The 26,641-nt window shown below is 37.4% G+C and overlaps 1 protein-coding gene across 2 annotated transcripts in view; it reads right to left on the bottom strand.

The window, feature by feature from the left end:
• Positions 1–9,339: 9,339 nt before the first annotated feature.
• Positions 9,340–26,641, bottom strand: part of NUBPL (NUBP iron-sulfur cluster assembly factor, mitochondrial) — a 282,020-nt gene continuing 264,718 nt past the window's right edge. For both annotated transcript variants that reach the window (XM_012468600.3, XM_064365771.1), the window contains 3 exons: positions 23,042–23,162; positions 19,782–19,864; positions 9,340–11,219 (listed from right to left, as the gene is read on the bottom strand). In XM_012468600.3, the coding sequence (XP_012324023.1) occupies positions 11,157–11,219; positions 19,782–19,864; positions 23,042–23,162 (267 nt within the window). In that variant the 3' untranslated portion in view covers positions 9,340–11,156. The remainder of the gene's footprint in view (positions 11,220–19,781; positions 19,865–23,041; positions 23,163–26,641) is intronic.

The raw sequence follows: 26,641 nt of genomic DNA, 5'->3' as shown, positions 1-26,641 counted from the left end.
GCGAGTCTGTCTGGTCCTGGATTTGTTTTGTTGTTAATTTTAAAATTACCATTTCAATGTCACTGCTTGTTATTAGTCTGTTCAGGGTATCTAATTCTTGCTGATTTAAGCTAGGAGGGTTGTATTTTTCCAGGAATTTATACATCTCTTCTAGGTTTTCTAGTTTAAGTGCATGAAGGTATTCATAGTAGCCTTGAAAAATCTTTTGTGTTTCAATAGTGGCAGTTGTAATATCTCCCAATTTGTTTTTTAATGAAGTTATTTGGATTTCTCTCTTCTTTTCTTGGTTAATCTTGCTAATAGTCTTTCAATTTTATTTATCTTTCCAAAGAACCGGTTTTTGTTCCATATATCTTTTTTATTTTTTATTATTTTTGTTTGTTTCAACTTCATTTAGCTCTGCTCTGATCTTGGTTATTTCCTTTCTTCTGCTGGGTTTGGGTTTGATTTGTTCTTGTTTCTCTAGTTCCTTGAGGTGTGATCTTAGAATGTCAGTTTGTGCTCGTTCAGTCTTTTTGATAGCATTGAGGGCTAAGGACTTTCCTCTTAGCATTGCCATTACTGTATCCCAGAAATTTTGATAGGCTGTGTCATTATTGTCATTCAGTTTGAAGAATTTTTAAATTTCCATCTTGATTTCATTTTTGACCCAATGATTATTCAGGAGCAGGTTATTTAATTTCCATGTATTTGTATGGTTTTGAAGATTTCTTTTGAGTTGATTTCCAGTTTTATTCCACTGTGGTCTGAAAGAATGATTGACATAATTTCAATTTTCTTAATTTACTGAGGCTTGTTTTACAGCTCTATCTTGGAAAAATTTCTATGAGCTGTTGAATAGAATGTGTATTCTGTGGTTCTTGGATGAAATGTTCTGTACACATCTGTTAAGTCCATTTGTTCTAGGGTATAGTTTAAATCCATTGTTCTTTGCTGACTTTCTACCCTGATGACTTGTCTAGTGCTGTCAGTGGAATACTGAAGTCCCTCACTATTATTGTGTTGCTGTCTATCTCATTTCTTAGGTCTATTAGTAATTGTTTTGTAAATTTGGGAGCTCCAGTGTTAGGTGCATATATGTTTAGGATTGTGATATTTTCCTGTTGAACAAGGCCTTTTACCATTATATAACATCTCTCTTTGTCTCTTTTAATTGCTGTTGCTTTAAAGTTTGTTTTGTCTGATATAAGAATAGCTACCTTTGCTCACTTTTTGTGTCCATATACATGAAATGCCTTTCTCCACTTCTTTAAGTTTATGTGAGTCCTTATGTGTTAGGTGAGTCTACTGAAGGCAGCAGACAGTTGGCTGGTGGAGTTCTTATCCATTCTGCAGTTCAGTATCTTTTAAGTGGAGCATTTAGGCCATATACATTCAACGTTAGTATTGAGATGTGAAGTACCTTTCCATTCATCATGCTATTTGTTGCCTGTGTATCTTGTTTGTTTTTGCTTAACTTGTATTTTTGTTTTATAGGTCCTGTGAGATTTATGCTATAAAGAGGTTCTGTTTTGATGTGTTTCCAGGATTTGCTTCAAGATTTAGAGCTCCTTTTAGCAGTTCTTGTAGTGGTGGTTTGGTAGTGGCAAATTCTCTTAGCATTTGTTTGTCTCAAAAAGATTGTACCTTTTCTTTATATTTGATGCTTAGTTTTGCTGGATACAAAATTCTTGACTGATAATTGTTTTGTTTGAGGAGGCTGAAGATAGGGCCCCAACCCCTTCTAAGCTTGTAGGGTTTCTAGCTCTTAGAGAAATCTGCTGTTAATCTGATAGGTTTTCCTTTATATGTTACCTGGTGCTTTTGTCTCACAGCTCTTAAGATTCCTTCATCTTAACTTTAGAATGTGATGACAATGTGCCTAGGAGATGATCTTTTTGTGATGAATTTCCCAGGTGTTCTTTGTGCTCCTTGTATTTTGATGTCTAAGTCTCTAGCAAGGCTGGGGATGTTTTCCTCTATTATTCCCCAGAGTATGTTTTCCAAACTTCTAGATTTCTCTTCTTCCTCAGTAACACTGATTATTCTTAGGTTTGGTTGTTTAACATAATCCCAGACTTCTTGGAGGCTTTGTTCATATTTTCTTATTCTTTTTTCTTTGTTGTTTTCTTTATTCTTTGTTGAGCTGGATTAACTCAAAGACCTTGTCTTTGAGCTCTGAATTTCTTTCTTCTCTTTGTTCAGTTTTATTGCTGTGGTTTTCCAGAGAATTTTGCATTTCCTTTCTATAAGCGTGTCCAAATTTTCCTAAAGTTTTGATTAGTTTTTCTCTATGCTATATATTTCCTTGAATAATTCCCCCATCACTTCTTGTATTGATTTTTGAATTTCCTTGCATTGGGCTTCACCTCTCTCTGGTGCCTCCCTGATTAGCTTAATAACTAAGCCCCCAAATTCTTTTATAGGTAAATCAGGGATTTCTTCTTGGTTTGTATCCATTGCAGGTGAGCTAGTATGATTTTGGGGGGTTGTTAAAAAGCCCTGTTCTGTCATATCACCAAGGTTGGTTTTCTGGTTCCTCCTCATTTGGGTAGGCTCTGTCAGAGGGAAGGTCTAGGGTTGAAGGCTGTTCAGATCCTTTTGTCCCATGGTGTGTTCCCTTGATGTAGTACTCTCCCCCTTTTCCTATGGATATGGCTTCCTGTGAGCCAAGCTCCAGTGATTATTATTTCTCTTCTGGATCTAGCCAACCAGCAAGTCTACCTGGCTCTAGTCTGGTACTAGAGGTTGTGTGCATAGAGTCCTGTGAAGTGAACTGTCTATGGGTCTCTCAGCCGTGGAAACCAGCTCCTGTCCCAGTGGAGGTGGCAGGGGGGTGAAATGGAAGTTCTTAGCTTTGGCGGTTTAATGTTCTATTTTTGTGCTGGTTGGCCTCTTGCTGGGAGGTGGCACTTTCAGAGAGCATCAGCTGTGGTAGTATGGAGAGGAACCGGTGATGGGTAATGGGCGGGGCCCTAGAACTCCCAAGAGTATATATCTTTTGTCTTCAGCTACCAGGGTGTGTAGGGAAGGCCCATCAAGTGGGGGCAGAGCCAGGTGTGTCTGAGCTCAGACTCTCCTTTAGTAGGTATTGCTGTGGCTGCTGTGGAGGATAGGGACAAGGTTCTAAGGTCAATGGAGTTGTGTACCTGGGAGTATTATGGCTGGCCTCTGCTGAGTCATGTAGGTTGTCAGGGAAGTGAGGGAAAGCCAGCAGTCACAAGCCTCACTCAGCTCTCATGCAATCTGAATGGCTAGTCTCACTCCCACTGTGACCACCACAACAGGCCTGAGTCTGTCTCCAGGCAGTGGGTGAACAGGGCTTGAGAACTTGCCTTGGGCTACCTGCCCCTAAGCTGCAAAAGAAAAGGGCTCGGTTCTTCCTCTACCTGTGGAGTCTGCACATTGGATTCATACCCTCCCTCAAGTTATGGCCAGGAGGCTTCTCGCCCTGTTCAAATTGTTTCAAAGTTCAGCTGGAGATTTCCTTCTCCCTTTGGCATTTTCCCCTGTGCCTCTGGTCACCCTTTGGATGGATGCCTGTGGTGCCAGGCACGAATGGCCTGCTTGGGGACCCAGCGAACTCCCAGAGCCTTTTCCGCTGCTTCCTCTACTGCTGTATTTCACTCGGCTCTGTAAATTAACTCAGCTCCAGGTAAGGTTGGAGACTTCTCCTGCAAACAGACCTTCCATCTCCCCAGTGAGGGTGTGTGTTTGGGAGAGAATGATCTCCCTTTCCCACTTCCATAGTTGGGGCACTCATAGTATTTGGGGTGTCTCCTGGGTCCTGCAGGAGCAGTCCACTTCCTTCAGTGGATGTGTGGGTCTTCTCGCAATTCCTGGTTTGTTCTTGCAGTCATTCTGGAGCTAAAATTCACAATGTGAGCCTCCGTATACTGCTCTGTCCATCTGAGTTGGAGCTGCAATCTAGTCCTGCCTCCTGTCTGCCATGATGATCTTCCATTCAGGACATTCCCATTCACCTTTTGATGCATATTGGAGTGTTTCCAGTTTTTGGATATTATAAAAAAATTTGATAGGAACGTATGTGTAAGTCTTCATGCAGATATCTGTCTCTTTTGTCTTGGGTAAATATCTAGAAGCAGAATATTTAGATTGTAGGGTATGTGCATCTTTATCTCTTTAAGAGTGTACCAGAGTCAGGCATGGTGGTTCATGCCTGTAATCCTAACATTTTTGGATGCCAAGGTGAGAGAACTGCTTGAGCCCAGGAGTTCGAAAACAGCCTGGGAAACACAGGGAGAACCTGTCTCAAAATAAATAAATAAATAAATAAATATATAAATAAATAAATAAATAAAAATAAGAGCATGCCAAACTGTTTCCAAAGTGGTATTATTTTACATTCCCACCAACAGGGTATGAGATTTCCAGTGGATCCACATCATCTTCAGCCCTTTGTAATCTTTTTAATGATAACAATTTTAGTGGCTGTGTAGTGGTTTCCCATTGTGGTTTTAATTTGCATCTCCCTAATACCTAAAAACACTGAGCATTTTCATGCCATTTTTCAATGATATCTCTTCTTTGGTGAAGTGTCTATTCAAATCCTTTGCCCATTTTAAATTGGGTTGTCTTATTAATAAGTTATAAGTATTCTTTATATATTTTAGATATAAACTCTTCATCAGACACACTTCACAAATGTTTTCTCCTAGTCTCTAAATTGCCTTCGGATTTTCTTAACTGCGTCTTTCAAACAGCTAAGTTTTAATTTTGATGAAGTACAAGTTATCTTTTTCTGTTATTGTTTAAAAGGGATTTTTGTGTCTTATTTTTGCATAACTCAAGATCAAGAAGATTTTCCTCTATGTTTTTCTTTTAGAAGTGTCATAGTTGTTTGCCAAGATGGCCAAATGGGAACAGCTCTGAAGCATAATTCCTAGTAAGAGCAACGTAGAAGGCAAGCGATCTCTACATTTCCAACCAAGGTACCAGGTTCATTTCAATGGGACTGGTTGGACAGTAGGTGTGGCCCAAGGAGGGCAAACTGAGGCAGGGCAGGACGCTGCCCCACCTGGGAAGTACAACTAGCCAGAGGATTGGGGACTCGTCCCCTCCAGTACTCCAGTTCAGATACTGCACTTCTTCCATGGCCTTTGCAATGCACAAACAAGGAGATCCCCGCTGGGCTAAAAAGCGCCATGAGTTACCAGTACAGATCTCAGTGGCAGCCCCAGCCAGCACCGCGGGTTGTCAGCACAGATCTGGGCAGACATTTTGACTAGAGCCAAGAGTGCCTGCGAGATGGAACCTCCTGCTCCCCAAAAAGAGGGAGAGCTGAAAGCAGGGAGACAGGTGACACAGCATGGTGGGTCCCACCCCTACAAAGATCAGCAAACTGAAGCCCTCTTGCTTCAGAGTTTTGCAGCCAGCACATCAGTTTGAGCTCAATCCAGGACGATCAAGCTCAGTGGGGGGAAGGGTGCCCACCACAGCTGATTTACCTGTGTAAACAAAAGCCAGAGGAAGCTTACAGAGCAGCTAGACTGAGCCCGTGGCAGCCCAGCAATGCCTCTGCAGGCAGACAAGGGGCAGACTTCCTCCCTGACCCCTGCAAAACAAAAAGAGCTCTGGCATCATGACCAAGCTGGTGGGTACCCTTCTGGGACAAAGCTACCAGAGTAAAGACCAGGCAGCAATCCTTGCTGTTCTGTAGCCCCTGCAGGTGATTCCCAGGCAAGCAGGGTCTGGAGTGGACCTACAGCAGTCCTACAGCAGAGGGGCCTGGCTGTTAGAAAGAAAATAAAAAAACAAAAAGAACTTCAACATCAACGGAAGTGATGTCCACTCAGAGACCCCATCTGAAATCACCAACTTCAAAGATCAAAGGTAGATAAATCCATGAAGATGGGAAGAAATCAGCACAAACAGGATAAAATCATCAAAGACCAGAATGCCTCTCCTCCTCCAAGGGATCACAACTCCTTACCAGCAAGGGAACAAAACAGGATGGAGAATGAGTTTGACGAACTGACAGAAGCAGGCTTCAGAAGGTGGGTAATAACAAACTTCTCTGAGCTAAAGAAACATGTTCTAACTGCTAAGAACCTTGAAAAAAGGTTACATCAAATGATAATGAGAATAAACCACTTAGAGAAGAACATAAATGACTTGATGGAGCTGAAAAACAGCGAGAACTTCACAAATCATACACAAGTTTCAACAGCTGAATTGATCAAGCAAAAGAAACGATATCAGACATTGAAGATCAACTCAATGAAATAAAATGAGAAGGCAAGATGAGAGAAAAAAGAGTGAAAAGAAATGAACAAAGCCTCCAACAAATATGGGATTGTGTGAAAAGACCTAATCTACACTTCATTGGTGTACCTGAATGTGATGGGAGAAAATGAAGCCAAGCTGGAAAACACTCTTCAGGATATTATCCAGGAGAACTTCCCCAACCTAGCAAGGCAGGCCAATATTCAAATCCAGGAAATACAGAGAACACCACAAAGATATTTCTTAAGAAGAGCAACCCCAAGGCACATAATCATCAGATTCACCAGGGTTGAAATGAAGGAAAAAATGCTAACGGAAGCCAGAGAGAAATGTCAGGTCACCCACAAAGAGAAGCCCATCAGACTCACAGAGGACATCTCGGCAGAAACCCTACAAGCCAGAAGAGAGTGAGGGCCAATATTCAACATCATTAAAGAAAAGAACTTTGAACCTAGAATTTCATATCCAGCCAAACTAAGCTTCATAAGCAAAGGAGAAATAAAATCCTTTACAGACAAGCAGTTGCTGAGAGATTTTGTCACCACCAGGCCTGCCTTACAAGAGCTCCTGAAAGAAGCACTAAATATGGAAAGGAACAACCAGTACCAGCCACTGCAGAAACATGCCAACTGGTAAAGACTAACACCACAATGAAGAAACTGCGTCAACTAATGGGCAAAACAACCAGCTAGTACCGAAATGGCAGGATCAAATTTACACACAACAATATTAATGTTAAATGTAAATGGCCTAAATGCCCCAATCAAAAGACACAGACTAGAAGTATCATAGTTTTAGATTTTACATTTAGGTCTATGATCCATTTTGATGTAAGCTTTTTTTAGATCTATAAGGAGGCAAGGTTTATTTCTTTGCAAAAAGATGTCTCACTGTTCAAGCACAGTGCTGAAAAGTGATCCATTCTCCACTGAATTTCTTTGGCACCTTTGCTGAAAATCCAATTATTGTATCTGTGTATGTCTGTTTCATTGGCACCTTTGTTTATATGTGTATGTCTTTTTAGAACCCTTTATTCTGTCCCACAGATCTATACTTCTATCTTTACACTAATACCACATTGCCTTGATTACTGTAGCTTTATAATAAGTCTTCAAATCAGGTGATGTAAGTTCCTAAACTTTAATCTTTTTTGTTCAAAATAATTTAGCTATTGTAGACACTCTCTAGTTCCATGAAAATGTTGGAATCAAATTGTCAATTTCAATAAGAGTCTTGTTGGATTTTGACAGGGATCACATTGGATATAGATCAGTTTGGGGAGATTAGATATTTTAAACATGTTGAGTCTTCAAACCTTGAACATGGTAAGTCTCGCCACCTAAATGTTTTCTTTCATTAATATTTTGTAGTTGTCAGCATAACAAATCTCTTACATCTTATTATATTTATATGTAAATATTTCATGATTTTGGGGATGCTATTATAAATTGAACTTTTTTCATTCATTTCTAATTGATTGTTGCTAGTATACAGAAGTAAAAATGGTTTTGTATGTCAACCTTGCATACTGCAACTCTGCTAAATCCATTTATTAGTTCTAGTTGCTTTTTTGTATATTATTTGGAATGTTCTCCATAGACAATTTGTTTGTGAACAGAGATGGTTTTATTTCTTCCTTACTAATTGATATGCCTTTATTTCTTTTTCTATTGCACTAGGAAAGACCTTAGGTATTATAATAAATAAAATGGTGAGCTTGGACAGCCTTGCAGTGGGTCTTTCACCATTAGCAATGATGTTAGCTGTAGTTCTTTGTAGATGAGTTTTATTAGGCTGAAAAAGTTGTTTTCTGTTCCTAGTTTGCTGATAATTCTTATCACAAATCAATGTTCAATTCTGTTATAGGCTTTGTCTATTTCAAATAAACATGCTTTTTCTTTAGTCTGTTTTGCTTTACTGATTCTTCTTGAATATGCCATACATTGATTGGTGTTCAAATGTTGAACCACCAACCTTGCATTTGCATTCCCAGGAAAATGACCTCATAGACATACATGTTATCCTTTTTATATAATGCTGAATTCAATTAAGTAAGATTTGTTGAAGAATTTTGTGTCTATGTTTATGAGAAACATTTGTCTGTACTCTTCTTTTCTTGTATTGTCTTTTGTTTGTGTATTAGGGTAATGCTGACTTCACAAAATGTGTTGGAAAGTGCCTCCTCCTATTTTCTGGAAAAGTTTGTGTAGAACTTGGATTACTCCTTCCTTCAATGTTGGGTAGGTTTTGACAGTAAAGGCATCTGGGGCTGGAGTTTTCTTTGTTGGTTCTTAACACAAATTATATTTTTAAAAGTAATTTATGACTACTTAGGTTATCTATTCCTTGAGTGAATTTTGGTAGTTTCTTTCAAAGCTTTTGTCTATTTCATCTAAGTCTTCAATTTCATGGGCATAAAGTTGTTTATAATCATTCTTATTGGCCTTTTCATTAATGTAGTGATGTCTCTTTTTCATTCCTGATTTGTTGATTTATGTCATCTTTCTTTCTCTCGTTTCTTAATGAGCCTGGCTAGAAGTTTGTCAGTTTTGTTCATCTTTTCAAAATATCAGTCTTTTAATTACACTCTATTGAGATGTGAAGAACAGACAATAAATATTACCCCTTAACAAGCAGGCAAATTACCTGTACTTCAGTCTACCTTTGGAGTTGGCTCTTTGAAGCCTAACGAAGACTGCCATAGGCAAAATTTTAGAATAAGCTTAGTTTTTCTTTTATAGCTACTTTTTCTTCCTCCACATCTAACCTTGCATATATACACCAACCACCATTTGTTTCAGTAGACTTCCTGGAAGCATCTGCAGACAACAGTCAAGTGAAGGAGAAGAGGGCAGGGAATTTTATATGTGGATCTTCTCTCAGTCATGTATTCATGAGTAAAGACTTTCTTACCCATTTCCCCATGATATATATTAAATGATAACATACAATTTGCAGTCATTCTTTTTCTGGAAAAAGTTTGGTTTAAGTGTTTTTTGTATTCACAAGTGCTCAGTGATCATCTACACTTTCCTCTTCCTCAGTAGACGATAAACACACAAATAAATATCTGAAACATTAAGTCATTACTTCCTTCTCAGAGTGATATGATGATTACAGTGTGTCCACAAATAATTTTATTCATGATATTAATTAGTATAATTTGGTCCAGTAAATTTCAGTTCATATACAGCAGTTTGTGTTCTTTTTACTTTTATTTTTATTTTGAGATAATTGTAGATTTACATGCAGTTGTAAGAAATAATACAGAGATTCCATGTACTCTTCATCCAATTTCCCCCAATGGTAACATCTTGTAAAACTATAGCACCATATCACAACCGGGATAGTGGCATTGATAGTTGTGATATAGAACACTTCCATCATGACGAGGATCCCTCATGTTTCTCACAGCCACACCCAATTCACTCCCATTTTCACCACCTCCTTAACATGGCCATAACTAATCTGTTCTCCATTTCTATAATTATGTCACTTCAAGAATGTCATATAAATGGAATCTTTTGGTACATAACCTTTTGAGACTGGCTTTTTTCACTCAGCATAATTCTCTAGAATTCATCTAGGTTGATGCATGTACCCATAGTTTGTTCTTTTTACTGCTGAGTAATATTCATAATATGAATGTACCATGGTTTGTTTAACCATTCCCAATGAAGAAAATCTGGGTTGTTTTTGGTTATTACACATAAAGTTGCAATAAGCATCAATGTCTATATTTTTGTGTCTATATTTTTATAATAATGTGAAACTCTGTGCCTAACTTTCTGGCTGACGACTATAGAACAAGGGATGTCAAAGCATTTGCCAAAAGTGACAGACCACTTCTTTATAAATACCAATTAACTAATGGCTCACTCTTACCAGTACTTGTAGATTTAAAATTATCTGCTACCTGACTCTGAAAAGTCATGGATTATCTCTCTTTGAGTTTCAATTAGACAAGATAAATGTTTTCCAAAATGTATTATTTTAAATGTGAACTCCATGAAATGCTCTTAAAAGGCAGTGGGTGGGGAGCAGGGGTGGATTTCATGGCCAAAAATTTTTGAGGAAATGCTAAATACTGCATTCCACCCGCCTTTTTTGAATTAACAAAAGCACGTTGGTGTACAAAAGGATGAATCGAATATCCTTTTGAACTCAAGTTCAAATCTAAGCTCTATTACTTGCTAGATATATTAACCCTCAGGAAGACACTCAACCTTCTTATACCTCAAATTACTTGTCTGTAAAATGGAGATAATAGTACCCACTCACACAAATGAAAGATTAATTATAAGGATACATAGAAAGCACTTGTTAAATGTTAGCTATTATTACTGCCATCATAATCATTATCATCATCAACATCATGTTCTTATTAAAAATATGGATGTTCAGACCCTATCCCTGGAGACTGAAACTCATTAAGTCTGGGGGATGGTGTGATCCAGATGAAGAAGCAAAGGTCTGTATTAAGAACTTGTCCAAGATAGTACTAAAGACAGGATTTAAAGACACTCCAAATTGTCTGATGGAGAGGTGTAATACTTATGCCCATAAACAAATTTAGTATATCACTTAAATTACTAACTCTGTGGTCCTGTAAACAGTACATAGTTCCCTCCCAAAATGGTCTTGTAACATCATAAACTCATGATTCCTAAAGGGGTAACTCAATAAAATAAAATGCAGTTCTGTGCAGGTGGTATACACCAGCTTTCAAAAAATTTCTAAATGTAGCAGTTAACATTGATATATGAAAGTTTTTTGACTCACAGCTTAGCAAATCAGATCTGAAGATATTATTTCCTTAGAAATAAAACAATTATGATTTATATTATTTCTGTAGGTTCCATCACCACATTGCTAATTTCCAAAGGTGCTCTTAATGTCAGTACCAGCAAATTTCCAGGACACTTGGGGAATCACTCTGAAGGTGAGGGCAATCTTCTTACCACTTCCACAGCAATCCTCAAGTAAGCTTTGGCCTGGAAAAGAACAAATTCCTTTGTTCTGTATTTCTCTTCAGCAGACACTGAATGACTCATCAACTGTTTGTCATAGAAGCCCACTGTATTTGATGGCAAAAAGGCTGAGTGAGATGAGGAAATTTAGTATTGAGAAGATAATGCTATATACATTGCAGGTGGCACAAGGAAGAAAGAATTTTAGATTATTTGGAGGGGAATTATTTGGAAGATGACCCTCTGAAATAATATTTAATACCAGCAATTACTGTTTTTCAAACTCTAATTCTGGTGTCAGCAAACTAGCAACCCAGTCTGGTTGCAGATAAATTATACCTTTCTCCTCTGAAAAATTGATATCTTGAGTTAGATACTGCCAAAACTTCTTTAGCAAAAGAGCTGTTAGTCATTTTTAAGGAAGACTATTTATTGTCATGCTACAGTTTATCTTAGGAAAGCATTTTCTTCATCTCCCCAAGAATGGTGTGCAACACCAGCATCAAGCACCTATAGACTCTTCCACCTGGTAAATTTTGGATATCATGCAAAAAATCCTGGTTCCACTGTTACACTCTTATTGTCTGGGATCCCAAGTGCCATGGGACACTAAGAGCAGCTCTTAAGCCATGGAGTGGGCCATAAGCTAACCTAATGCCTGCATGGTCATGATATTTGCATTTTAAGAGTTCCCTTAAATAAATGTAACACAAAATTACTTATATCCTCTACCTTATTCATAAAAAGTAACTGTAGAACACAATAGTAAAATTGTCTAAAACCATTAATTTCTACATTGATAATTGATATGGTTTGGCAGTGTCTCCACTCAAATCTCATCTTGAACTGTAACTCCCACAATTCTTATGTGCTGTGGAAGAAACCTGGTGAAAGGTGATTGAATCATGGGGGTGGGTCTTTCCTGTGCTGGTCTTGTGATAATAAGTCTCACATGATCTGATAGCTTTAAAAATGGGAGTCTTCCTGCACAAGCCCTCTTTTTGCCTGCCACCATCCATGTAAGTTGTGACTTGTTCCTCCTTCCCTTTCACTTTCCTCCATGATTGTGAGGCCTCCCTAGCCACATGGAACTGTAAGTCCAACAAACCTCTTTCTTTTGTAAACTGCCCAGTCTCTGGTATGTCCTTATCAGCAGTGTGAAAACAAACTGATATAGTAAATTTGTACTAGTAGAGTGAGGCATTGCTGAAAAGACACATGACAATGTGGAAGCAACTTTGGGACTGGGTAACAGGCAGTGGTTGGAACAGTTTGGAGGGCTCAGAAGAAGAAAGGAAAACGTGGAAAAGTTTGGAACTTCCCAGAGACTTGTTGAGTGGCTTTGACAAAAATACTGATAGTGATATGAACAATAAGGTCCAGGCTGAGATGGTCTCAGATGAGATGAGGAAGTTGTTGGGAACTGGAGCAAAGGTGACTCTCGTTACGTGTTAGCAAAGAGACTGGGGGCATTTTCCCCCTGCCCTAGAGATCTGTGGAACTTTGAACTTGAGAGAGAGGATTTAGAGTATCTGACAGAAGAAATTTCTAAGCAGTAAAGCATTCAAGAGGTGACTGGGGTGCTGCAAAAGGCATTCAGTTTCATAAGGGAAGCAGCATAAAAGTTCAGAAAATTTGTAGCCCAACAATGTGATAGGAATAGAAGATCCCATTTTCTGAGGAGAAATTCAAGCCTGCTGCAGAAATTTGCATAAGTAATGAGGAGCAGAATGTTAATCCCCAAGACAATGGGGAAAATGTCTCCAGGGCATGTCAGAGGTTTTCTTGGCAGCCTCTCCCATCACAAGTCTAGAGGCCTAGGAGGAAAATACAATTTTGTGGGCTGGGCCCAGGGTCCCTGTGTTGTGTGCCCCCTAGGGGCTTGGTGGCCTGTGCCCCAGCTGCTCCAGCCATGGCTGAAAGGGGCCAATGTAGAGCTCAGGCCATGGCTTCAGAGGGTGCAAGTCTCAAGCCTTGGCAGCTACCACATGGGGATGAGCCTGCGGGTGCAAAGAAGTCAAGAATTGTGGTTTGGGAACCTCCACCTAGATTTCAGATGTATGGAAACACCTGGATGCCTAGGAAGAAGTTTGCTGTAGGAGCAGGGTCCTCATGAAGAACCTCTGCTAGGGCAGTGCGGAAGGGAAATGTGGGGTCAGAGCCCCCATACAGAGTCCCTACCGAGGCACTGCCTAGTGTAGCTGTGAGAAGACCCGACAATGGTAGATCCACTGACAACTTGCACCGTGTGCCTGGAGAAGCTGCAGACACTCAATGCCAGCCCATAAAAGCAGCCGAGAAGGAGGCTATACCCTGCAAAGCCACAGGGGCAAAGCTGCCCAAGACTATGGGAACCTTCCTCTTGCATCAGCATGACCTAGTGAGACATGGAGTTAAAGGAGATAATTTTGGAGCTTTAAGACTTGGCTGCCCCACCGATTTCAGACTTGTATGGGGCCTGTAGCCTTTTTTATTTTGGCTACTTTCTCCCATTTAGAACAGCTGTATTTACCCAATGCCTGTACCCCCATTGTATCTAGGAAGTAACTAACTTGCTTTTGATTTTACAGGCTCATAGGCCAAAGGGACTTGCCTTGTCTCAAAGGAGACTTTGGACCGTGAATATTTGAGTTAATGCTGAAATGAGTTAAGACTTTCGGGGACTGATGGGAAGAAATGATTGGTTTTGAAATGTGAGGACATGTGATTTAGGAGGCGCTGGGTGGAATATGGTTTGGCTGTGTCCCCACTCAAATCTCATCTTGAATTATAGCTCCCACAATTCCCATGTGTCATGGGAAGAATCTGGTGGGAGGTGACTGAATCATGAGGGTGAGTCTTTCCCATGCTGTTCTCATGATAGTAAATCTCATAAAATCTGATAGCTTTAAAAAAGGGAGTCTCCCTGCACAAGCTCTCTTTTTGCCTGCCACCATCCATAGATGATGTGACTTGTTCCTCCTTCCTTCATGATTATGAGGGCTCCCTAGCCACATGGAACTGTAAGTCCAATAAACCTCTTTCTTTTGTAAATGGCCCAGTCTCTGGTATATCTTTATCAGCAGCATGAAAACAAATAAAATAATATACTCATAGTTATATATTTATATACAACTACTAATGATAATAGCTAAGATTTACTGAGTACTTACTATTTGCCAAGTGTTATTTACCTTCACAGTTACTCTGGTGGTAAATTTATCATTCTCTCCACTGTATAGATAAGGAAACATCCAGAAAGGTAAATAATTTTGTCCAAACCATTATAGCTAGTAGGAGATCAGCTGGGCTTTGAACCTAAGCTGACCAGTTCCCAGACTCTACACTGTAAAAAGAGATGTTTGTGGTCTGTTTGCCCTGACTTGATGAAGTGTGTTTTACACTTTAAGAGTGTTTCACATGTCTTCATTTTTTAAAGACTATGCTTGAGCCCTAACAGCTAAATCATGATTTATTTTACCAGAAAAGTATTACAAGTCAATTTAAGAGAGTCCTTTAAAAACTCTAAAAACATATATAAGGCTTTATATTTTTTTTATTGAGAAGCTACTATATACCAAGTATTTCATATAAATAACCTCAACTTAGACATGTAAAACCAGCATCATCAGCTCAACTTGGATGATGAGACCAGGAGTTATTTGCTCAAGGTCATGAAGTCAGGCTAGAAAACATTCAAACCTGGCTCCAACTGACTCTAAAGTCCAGCTTATTCCACTACACCAAATGTTAAACAGTAAACCCAAAATACAAGTAATTATAATTATATAGTCTAAAAATGGTTTCTTCTCTGCTGTAGTTAACAGAAACAATAGTTTTTGTTTATACATGGAAATAATATTTACTTATAAAGAAAGGTTTCTCTCAAATCAAATGTGCTGATTTTCACCCATATATCTTTATAAATACCTTTTATCTCCTAGTAGCTTTTCTAGGTACTTATGCTTAATATTTTGTGATGATAATTTAAAGTTCACTAAAGCAAGATGAGACAAGGCCATCATTCTGTAATCTTTTAGTACTTTTCTACATTAAATTAGAGACATAAACCTATCAGAATACAAAAAATACTGAATGATTCCAGAACAATCAAATTGGCTACATTTAACCTTTCCTTTTTAATGGACTATCTCCAAACTTAGAATTCTAATATATCACATTCAAAGTAATAGATTGTCAGTTACTGAGAAACTACTAAAAGTGCTTAGTTTAACAGTTTCAATTTCTCAAAAACTGTTGAGACTAAATTTTTTAGCCAGTGCAGTATTATTTCAACAGATACATTTTGGTTTTTATTGCATGCAAGGCATCATGTTGGGAAATCTATGGGATGTAATGATATAAAAGAGAGGCAGAACAGTTCATTGGTGAAGAGTTGGGGCCTTGAAATCAGACAGGCATGGTTTAGAATCTTGGCTTTATTACTTATCAGCTGTGAGGCTTTGGGCAAGCTACTTAACTCTTCTAGGCTCAGTTTCCACATCTCTAAACTGGTTATAATAATTATATCTAGCTCAAAGCATTTGGGGATTATTAAGTGAGAATATGGCATGTGAACTGTTGGCACAGAGGAAGCATATAATAAATATTTGTAGCTGCTATTATCATTATACTCTCAATAAATTTACAATCTCATTGAAGAGCTCATATGAACATGTCCTTTGGGCACTGTTCTCACCTGAAGAATATTTAAATCAAATCCTTTTGTTTAAACCATAACTAGCAAACAAGTAACACACACACATCATATAAGACATAACTGAGAAAACTCAAACTATTAATATTCTCTTCTTTCATCAACTCTACACAGACTAATCCTTTTCTCCTATTCAAGATCTTTTTTTTTTAGGTCATCTAGAGGCCCAGATAGTACAGTTGGACTCCATTGTCTGCTATGCCATTAACTAGCAATGGGGAATAAATGGTAACCAAAGTGAACAAAGGTTTTTCTCCTTTGTCTTTGTTTTTAAATATTTGAAGTCCTAATTTATCATACACAGTCATTTCATATTAAGATTGTGAAGTGATAATTTAGAAATTATAAAATAATAAAGTTCCCACATATTTGAAAGTCTTTACCAGGAATATCATAGCACATCTTTCTGTAGCTTATATTCTTACTTGATAAAAAGAACAAAACCACAATGTTATCAGCTAATCACAGGTTCAGTCCTTGTATTCTGGTCTTAATCGAGAGCAAAATGTAGTTTTAGTTGAATCAACAATATTAATCATACCAGCATGAGACAATGCTATTGAAATTAAGGGTTCTGAATTCTAAGTATCACCTTCTCTTCCCTCCTCTATTGCTTTCTCTGGCTATTTTACACTACTCACATTTGGAGTCCTACTCGCCTTTCCTAAGCAGTGTACGTGTAAGGTTTTGCTCATTGTCTGAGTAGGCAGCAGACTATTAGTACTTTTTAATTGGTACTATGAGCTCTTCCAACACTTCCAATGATGTCTTAAATTCACCATAATTCATACTTTTAAATTAATTACTACCTTTTTAGTGTTTGCCTCTTCTGAAAGTTAAATGTTACTGGGAGAGATAAATCCTCAATATGTAATTCTAAAGGATTTTGTGGGCAGAGAATAAGAGCCCTAACACCTGGTGCTGAGAGGAGGGAGTGACAGAATATAGAGAAGGTGGAATAAGAAGTAAGACAAAAAGCTAACGATTAAACTTTTACTGATTTATAATTGTGCCTATGGGTCAACCCCTAAAAGTAAACAATAAAAAGTATCAGTCTAGGCCAGGTGTGGTGGCTCATGTCTGTAATCCCAGCACTTTGGGAAGCCAAGGCAGGTGAATCTCCTGAGCTCAGGAGCTTGGCACCAGCCTGGGCAACATGGTTAAAACCCATCTGTACCAAAAATACAAAAAATCATCTGGATGTGGTGGTGTGCACCTGTGGTCCCAGCTACTTGGGAGAATGAGATGGGAGGGCTGCTTGAGCCTAAAAGGCAGAGGTTACAGTAAGCCAAGATTGTGCCACTGCATTCCAACCTGGGTGATAGAGCAAGATCCTGTCTCACAGAAAAAAAAAGTGCTAATAATTAACAAATAATATTATAGGTTTTGCCCCACTAACTCCTGCAGAAGTTTTATCATGTTGGCAAATAAACACTTTCTTCATTCTGTAAATGAAGACATGCACACAGAAGAGGCATTAAGCTTCTATGAATGCAACAGAATCTGGTGAGAGCATTGTGACTAGTTTCTAAGAGCATATTTCCATTTGAGTTCATGGGGAAAGGGAAGAAAGCTTTCAGGAGGCAAGATTCATCACAAGACTAACCAGAGGATTCTGATCCTAGGCCTCAATCACAGCTTCTTAGTGTCTAGGAGATAATGTCTTTGATGTTGACGCTGGAAATTCTGCTCTCACAATTCAAATTCTGCTACCCTGATTTTTAAATAACATCAAAGAGTGATATTTGCTTGATACCATGTCAAGGATATTAAGTGGACTCAGCTCTGTAACAAAGGGAAGAGGAGAGACATTTAGCATCATGACATCTTATACAGGAAGTTTCAGAAGATAAATACAGTTGTATTCTACTTGGGATTTTTCAAGGTATTTCCACATTACTATTTCATTTATTCTTCCTCATCTTTCTTATTATGACATCAATTTATAGATGGAGAGAAAGGTTCAGAGAGGTTAGAAAACTTGCTTTAGGTCACACTTAGGAAGTGGCAAACTTGGTATCCCATAATGACTCAGGTTTAGTGCTTTTCCTTCCATGCAGAGATCCCTTTTGAGAATCTAACAAAGCTGTTTAGAGTATTAAATCATATTATCTTTGGACGGTTGCTATATGTTCTCTGTTATATTACATTCCTTTAACTTCAATAAAATAGTTCTCCTGGAGACTTTCAAAGAAAAAATAATGAACAGGTGAAAAAAATAATAAAAATCTAACTCTTAATTGAAATACACTGGTAAGTAATTATTCCTATTCACTAGGAATCACTGTGGAATGTCTTTAAATAGTCTGTTCTCAGGAGGCACTTAAAAGTGTGTAATTAAAACAAAAAACCCCTCAATTTTCATAAAACATTTTTATATATTGCATAAAGTAAAGCACAGTTATGGTAGTTGGGATTGGCAGATTTTAATTATGAAGATGTTAAAGGATTATGGTTTCTTGCTTATCTGAAAAATTGCTGAGAAAGACTGAAAAGGAAATTTAACATTTAATAAGTAAAAGGCAGAAAAGAGAAAAACAATGGTAACTGTTATACTGTAATTACTCAGAGATCATATTGCTAGCAACACAATCACCTGTACCATAGCTGCTTACCCTTAAGAAAAGGAAAGGACCTCTAAACCCAGGAAAGAGATCACTCATAGTAAATATACTTCACTTATCCAAGATTTCTGTTCATTTACTCTTACTTTGCAGCTCTAACCAAACTTGGCTCTTTCATTTTCCAATTCACAGAAGATTAAAGGAAGCAAACTAGAATATAAAGAGCAGTAGTTACGTTTGGACAAAAATACCAGTACTGTAAAGTTATACCCATTGGTTAAGAAAAACTATTAGAAGATTGATTGGGGTTGTTCAACAAAGGAACAACATCAAACTGATGTACCAGATGATGATTCAGTTTCTAAGTTAAATAGCAAGTGTTATTTAGGAAAGAAAAAAATATAGATGATTGATTCATTGCTATTTTTAAAAAGATTAAAATATTTTATGCTTAAAAATTTTATGTGGCAGTAATTTTGAAAATCTATCAGCTATATCTCCAATGATGTTGGCTAATGAAACACTACTAGTCTTTTCACCTCACCTCCCCAATCATATTTATTAAAATAAATGCAATGAAAATCTCATCTCTAGGCTATGCATGGTGGCTCATGCCTATAATCCCAGCACTTTGGGAGGCCAAGACAGGAGGATCACTTGAGTCTAGGAGTTTGAGACCACCCCAGGTACATAGTGAGACCCTGTCTCCACACACACAAAAATAAAATAAATTTACCAGGGCACGATGGTGTGCACCTGTGGTCCTAGCTATTTGGGAGCGGGAGGCTGAGATGGGAAGACAGCTTGCGCTTGGGAAGTCAAGGCTGCAATAAGCCAGTATTGCACAACTGTACTCCAGCCTAGGTGGCAGAGCAAAACCCTGTCTGGAAAAAAAAAAAAGGAAAAAAAAAATCCCACCTCTAATGGTTTACACAATTACCCTATAACCAATTCAATACTTGGTTACGTTAGGCTTTCTTCTCCAATAAGTTGAACTTCTAATACTGAAATATAATAAACTTGTACACTCATGTGCTAGCCAGCAAGATAAGAATTTTATAAACTCTCACTGTTCATACTTTTCATGAGAAAACTGGTTGGGTGATGATTCTCTGCAGGTAAACTTGTTCAGCTGATAATTTAGAGCCAGCACTGGCAGGTCACTGTACATGACAGTAACCTAAAGATGCTTTGGACAAGTTAACTAATCCTTATTTAAATATATATACACTGCAAATATATAGGCTTAATCTTCCCAACTTTCTTTCTATATATCAGAAAGTATATAAAAAGAAATAAAAGTACATATCTAAAAATGGAACTTACCTCATCACTTTCAGGCTGTGAAAACACAATTGGCTGGCCTGTATCTGAAGCTTCCCTTATATTAAGGTGTAAGGGAATGTCTCCTAAAAAAGCCCAGCAGACATCCATTAGAACCAGAAAAGTTTATATAGGCTTTTTGAATCTCACTATTTGAACTATGGAAAGAAACAAAATCTGAACTAAATTGATTCAAATTGACTAACTTCTAATTGCTAAATCTCTGAAAAAGAAATTTCAAATGGGAATTACAAACAAAATACTCTATTTTAGGGAAGTACAGTGATTGTGTATGAATATAGGAAACCTCTGTAGAAGCCCATTAAGGGATGAGGCCTCTGATTTATTCTTTGCTGGATGTCTCCAAGAAAGCAATGGCTTAGAAGACATTTGCAAATGATTTCTCCCATTAATATATGATATAGACACATCATGCCACATAATAAGAGGAAACTGAAGAGAAAAATATGACGAGGAAAAGTAGTCCAAAAAGAGTACAATAAAATAACATTCCTGATGTTGGCAAATGGAGTGAGCACAAAGAACTGGTTAAAAGTAGACCAGACCTGTTATCTCAACTATCTATCTCTTTATCAGACAGATTTTTTTTCTCTTATTATTTACTAGCCTATGTAGCACTATATATAACTTATGAGCTTGGTGAGATCTTAGCAAGTTTACAATAAGAACCTCCAAAATGCAAATGGAGGTGGGAGAGGTGTGTTTTCCTGAGGTCATATTACTATCAGGCAGTGGAATTTAGGAGATGACCTAAATTCTGAACCCTCATCCAATATACTCGTTCCAGCACACTATCCCAAATGAAGTTTATCAAGACTGAGATTTAAAAGGGAATGGGGTCTTAAGTAGAAAAGTTGACTTGCCATGGCACTTGGCATTCTCAGAACCACTCCAAATCCATGCAAAGGTTATTAAAACATATGTGTATGTGGTGTTTTATTCAAGTAAGGCATTCAGCAACATGTCAGGTCATGTAAATAATGCAAAAGAAATATATGTTATGAAATATTGCAATATATACTATGAAGTACATGGAAAAGGAGATGTTATTTCATTCTCCTCATGTCAACTTTTGTGATCTTAAACTTTAAGTCTTTCCTCAATATCGAATGGCCAAATGACAAATACATGATGTTTCAGTAGCCAGTTAAGGATTGGATTTCAGTAAATTCGATTCCTATTTTCTAGATCAACTTCAGACTGTAGGAAACTGTCACAGGAGCAGGCAGAAAAAATGTGATAGAAAATGCTTAGAAATGAAGTTTTTTCTCTCAATTTATGAACTGTCATTCTAGTAAAGAATCATGAATGATTTCTTACTGCAGAAATGGAAGGTAAAAGAGTAAAACCTTCTCCTTTATATAGCCATGCATTGACATCATTTCTGCTCTCCAGATACTCACAATCCTACCTACAGACACAGAATATTAGACCAAGAAGGGGAAAAATCTTGTTAGAAAATAGGTGGCATAGTAAGAGTGGTCATGGGCTAATGGTTGTATCTAGACATGGATTTTTAAAAACTAAAAGTGAGTGACGAGTAGTCTGATCCTGAGAAGTATCTTTGAGGGGCTGAATCTGAAAGAAATCAGGGAACATTTCAGACATATAATAGGTTAAAGGATTTTCCGTGAGGCGGTCTGAGACCTTAACTACTATGCATAAACTGTCCCTGTAGGTAAATATAGATAAGATTCTGAAGACCTCAACCCACTGAATTAAGAGTCTGTCAGGGAGTCAGTAAAGGACAAATAAGGGTTCTCAAGAGGTTCAACTGGCCAAGAGGCCAGAGCTGAGACAGCTTTTTCCTGATTTCAGTTTCTCATTCCCAATTCCAACCTCTTCATAACTGAAACCCTGCTCCACCTCATGGGAGACACCATGGGACCCATGACTACATTAAAAGGAGGGGATGGGCCCTAATGAGGAACTCTAAATTATTTTTCCCCTAACACTGTCAGAAACAGCAGTCTAGGGCAGCATCCAATTTTTGTGATCAATAATCAGTGTTTCTGATACATTTTTACGGTAATTGTACATTTGTGAGCTGTTGGTTAAAATGTAACTTCCATATATACCATTGTTTCTCAATGAAATGTTTCTAATTCTAAGTAACTGATATGAAATTGTACAGCTCATTTGTAAGTTAGGAAATTACAGTGTTGTCAGTATAATTCAATAATGACATTATAATTACATATTTACTTTATTATATAAGTAAATGTCAATCTGTTATTATGCAGATTTGGAAAATTGAACTTTCTGGGTTAAATGAAAAACAGTTGCAGAATATAATTTGTGGCCATAATTATAGCAATGTATCAAAATATATCATTTGTATTCACCTGGTATTGTAGTGGCTGCTATAGTGCAAATGCATAACAATAATATATTTAACATCAACTTTTAGAAACTTAATTATGACAGAGAATATTTTGAAATTCCTTGATTTCTAAAGGATCTTAATTTTTAACTACCTAAGTCTAATAATTCACTCTACGCCTTCCTTATTCAGCATCTAACATCTGCCTTTGACAAGAACAGAAACTCATTCACAATTAGAATATCAAAACAATGTTTTCTAAAAAGTCTGTTAAATTGTCTGTGGATTTTTGAAACATCATATTTTATCCAAAACCTGTGTTTTGCTCATTTAACACATGATTTTAGTTCTCCTCATAGCACTAATGAACTCTTCAATTCAGTGACATGAACAGTGGAACAGTGTGTACAATGTAAATTTCAGGTGCCGTATTTTATAGACATATCAAACACATTAAAAATTACAGAAAACAGTAAATTCAGTCATTGTCATTGACAGTAAATTGTCATTCTAAAGCAGAAAGACTAACAAATACAGAATTAATCAGAAAGGCATTTTTTATATATGCACTAAGAATGAACACTTCTAGAGGTTTTTACAACATACTGAACAGCTATTCACCTGACTTATGACCATCATTTAAAATATGGCTTCAAATTACAGTAGTTGGACCACAAAACTCTCTTTTCAAATTTAAGTTATAGACAGCTTTTATTTAAAATAGAAATTATTATCATAGTTGACAGAACAAATCTATTCAAAAAAGCCAAAGAAAAGTTAACACATAGAACTGTGCTATATAAATTTAAAACACAAAGCCAAAAGCAACTCATCATTTTCTGAGACACTCTTAATCACCAAGCCTCATCCCCACTTTCCCTTCTGCCACTTCTTCTTCAAGAACATCCCACAGTCTTACCTAGAACTTCAAGGCCAAGGGTGTGTGCTAGTTTTCTTGCACCATCGGCACCAAAAATATGAGTTTTGTGTTTACATTTTGGACACTGGAAAACACTCATGTTTTGGATAAGGCCAAGGACCTAGAATAAAAACACACTGAAATCAAAATTATACCAAATATTAACACATTATTTCAACAAGTTTTTACTGAGTGCCTACTGAGTTCTAGCGGCACTCATCAATGTTATCACAATGATGAATAAATTATAGCCTCTGCTCTGAAGGAACTCACAAGCTAGTAAGACAGCAAGACATATGGAATTACCTCTGATATCATAATAAATGCTAAAAAGAGATGAGTAAACAGGAGCCAAAAATTCTGCCTATGACGAAGAGGAATCTTTGAGTTTCCAATAGACAATTGTTTCTTCAGGGTGGGGGATGACAAGAGGAGGTGAAGCCTATAGCAGAAATTCTAAACAGAAGGAAGACAAGCCAAGGTAGCAAAAGAAAACTGTGTGGGCTACAACACAGTGGGTGGTCTGTTTGGGCTACAATACAGTGGGTGGTCAAGGCAGAAGATGGTTTGGGAAGGAAGGTTAGGGTCACGTGGGAAAGTGCTAAATACCATCCATGTATTTGAGGCATTTCTCTTCAGACAACAGGAAATCACTAAAGGTTTTTAAAGCTGAAAAGATGGTATCAAAGAGGTAGAGTTATACAAACAGATTTGTGTTTTAGAAATTTATCTCTGATGACAATTTGGAGAAAAATAAGAGGGGAGGAACAGAGGAAAATAAATAGCTAGGAGGTTAACTTTGGACAAAGTCTCATAGTAAATCTAAAACATATTAACTGTTTGTTATATGCCAGGTGCTAGGATAAGTACTTTAAATGTACTATGTTATTTACCCCTCACAAGAACTTTATGAGATGGTTATTTTATCATCCCCATTCTATAGCTGGGAACACTGACAGTGCTAACAAAAGACTAAAACTCAGCTCTTACCAGAATGTTATTGTTTGAAACACACTTAAGTTTCACAGAAAATGTCATTCTCTTTCTAAGTTTCCCTAGCTTCTGCTACAAAATAGATACAGCTAACCCTTGAATAATGTGAGTTTAAACTGTGGGGGGGTCCACTTAAATGCGAATTTTTTCCAACCAACAACAGATAAAAAATATAGTATTTGCAGGCTACAAAACCGAAGTACCCGAATGGCTCATGCCCTGGAAGCTACTGTGAGACTTGAGTATGCATGGATTTTGGAATATGCAGTGGTGGAGGGAGGATAGTTCTGGAACCAATCCCCCATATATATTGAGGGAAAACGATACTTAAGAAACGTTATTATTCAACAATACTGTTGAATAAATAGGCTCTGCAAATATTCTTACTTATGTTCCTTTTAATCCCACTCTCTTATTGATGAGAAGCAGTGGCTCTCTTCTAGAATAAAAATACAGAACACTATTTTCAGAGGTTTAGAGATTACAATGTCTATATCAGTTCTACCCTAAGGTTATGACTGTAGATTATTAGAACATTTGCATTTTAAATGAAGAACAGTACTGATAGTCCACAATGAAACACAGAGACGAGAAGGTGAAAATTTTGTTATTCTTTCTGAAAAGAGAAACAGGAAAGACTAAAGTTGCCCCCAATACTTATACATGAAGACAAATAGTGAAGACACAAACCTATAGCAAGGCATTTTCCAAGCATCTAATATATGCCCTTTTGCTGATGTACAGTATCATAAAAAATAAATAACACTATGTTTTGGGAATTCAGTACTATCTCCAGAAAGCTAGAGAGAAACATAGCTTAATATCACACAGCTTATTTATTAACTATGCCTATATAATACACTCATTGCTTGGGCAGTTTTACTGCCATTTATGTTTAATTTGATACATCCCCTAACTGTAGGGCTCTCAACTAAAACATAAAAGTATTACTCGAAAAATGAGAAAAGGAAAAATACCTAAAGAAAGTGAAATCCATGTGAGGGCATATTTCAATTCAGAGAGAACAGGAAAAGCATTCTGATCTTGGAATCTCTTATACTGCTAATACATAGAGACACAGAGCAAGTGTGCATTTGCAGTTTGTGTAATTTTCATCTTCTTATCAAATTGTTCTCTATGGACTGTATAAATATCTCATGACATGTTCTCTATAAACCATATAAATGTCACAGACCTAAAACATAAAATTATAACCAAACTCAATATTTAATGAGCCCTTATTATATGCCAGTAACTGGGCTAAATACAAGGAATACCATACAGTGGTGAGCAAAACAGACTTGATCCTTACCCCTTGGAGCTTGTACTCTAATTCGAGAAATTGATTGAACAAATAACAGTGCAAAAATACACTTATAAAATGGAATGGGTTCTCTGGAAGAAAAGTATAGGGTATTATGAGAGTGTAGAACAGAGAGGACTTGATCTACTCTGGGAGTCAGAGAGGGCTTCCTTGAAGAAACATTTGATGTTAAAGCTAGAGTAACCAGGTGAAAACAAGGAGAAAGGGAAGAAAACATTCAAGACAGAAGTAGGGAGCAAATGCCTCCCTTCAGGAACTGAAAAGCCAGTCTAAGGGCTCTGAGGAGCAGAGTGAGATGGAGTGTGAGTGAAGTGAGATGAACCTGGAAAGGTGGCGCCTGTAGGTTATATTAAGGTGTCTGAGTTAAATAATGAGTGCCAAAGAAGCCATTACAGAGTTTTAAGCAAGAGAAGCCACTATGCCTGTAGCTGTAGTAGAGACATTACTCATGTCTGTAGTGTTTTAGAAACAACACAAAATAATGGAAGAAGCTAAATGGACTTGTCTTTGTGTGTTTATTTTCTTAGACGAACATGAATCCTGAGCCGTGTTCTCCAAAACTGATCATGGGAGAGGTGATCACTTTTAATGCTGTCTAAAATATGTCCATTTCTCTGCCTAGGCACAAGGTTAGGATTTTTCTTCCCTGCAATTAGGTAGCAACACGTAACTTGTTTTGGCCAATGAAATGTGTGCAGAAGTGCCATGTGTCACATCTACGCCAAAGCTTTAAGTGTTAATTCCCCATTATTTTTCCCTTTGTACTGACGACCTGCAATCCTCCAGTTGGGGTGTGCTATGTCAGTCTGGGTGCCAGAGTGTTGAATAATACAGAGAACAATACAATACAGAAGAGTGTTCAAGCCAAACCACAATGGACACAGAGCATGAGACAAATAAACTTGTGTTGTTTTAAGCCACTGAAATTTGAGAGTTGATAACACACATAACCTAGCCCATCTTGGCTAATACAGAGCTGTAGAAAGAAAACATTGAAATTTCTATTTCTATTTTATAATTTCTTTTTCAATTTCAATTTTGTGTGTTTTATAATGAAAATAACATATTAATGTTGTAATATATGTATACCACATATACAATATATAACTTAATAAATATATTTAATACATATATTAGGTTATATGTTCAAACATCACTTACTAATAAGGATATATAAATGAAAGTTTGGAAGTGGGCTGGGCGTGGTGGTTTATGCCTATAATTCCAGTACTTTGGGAGGCTGAGGCAGGAGGCTCACTTGAGCCCAGGAGTTCAAGACCTGC

The sequence above is a fragment of the Aotus nancymaae genome, unplaced genomic scaffold, assembly GCF_030222135.1.
Source record: "Aotus nancymaae isolate 86718 unplaced genomic scaffold, 86718_ANA_hifiasm-v0.15.2.pri h1tg000062l, whole genome shotgun sequence".
NCBI classification, from domain to species: Eukaryota; Metazoa; Chordata; class Mammalia; order Primates; family Aotidae; genus Aotus; species Aotus nancymaae.
Note: the sequence above shows the minus strand (reverse complement) of the source record. Positions and strands in the feature narration are given on the sequence as shown.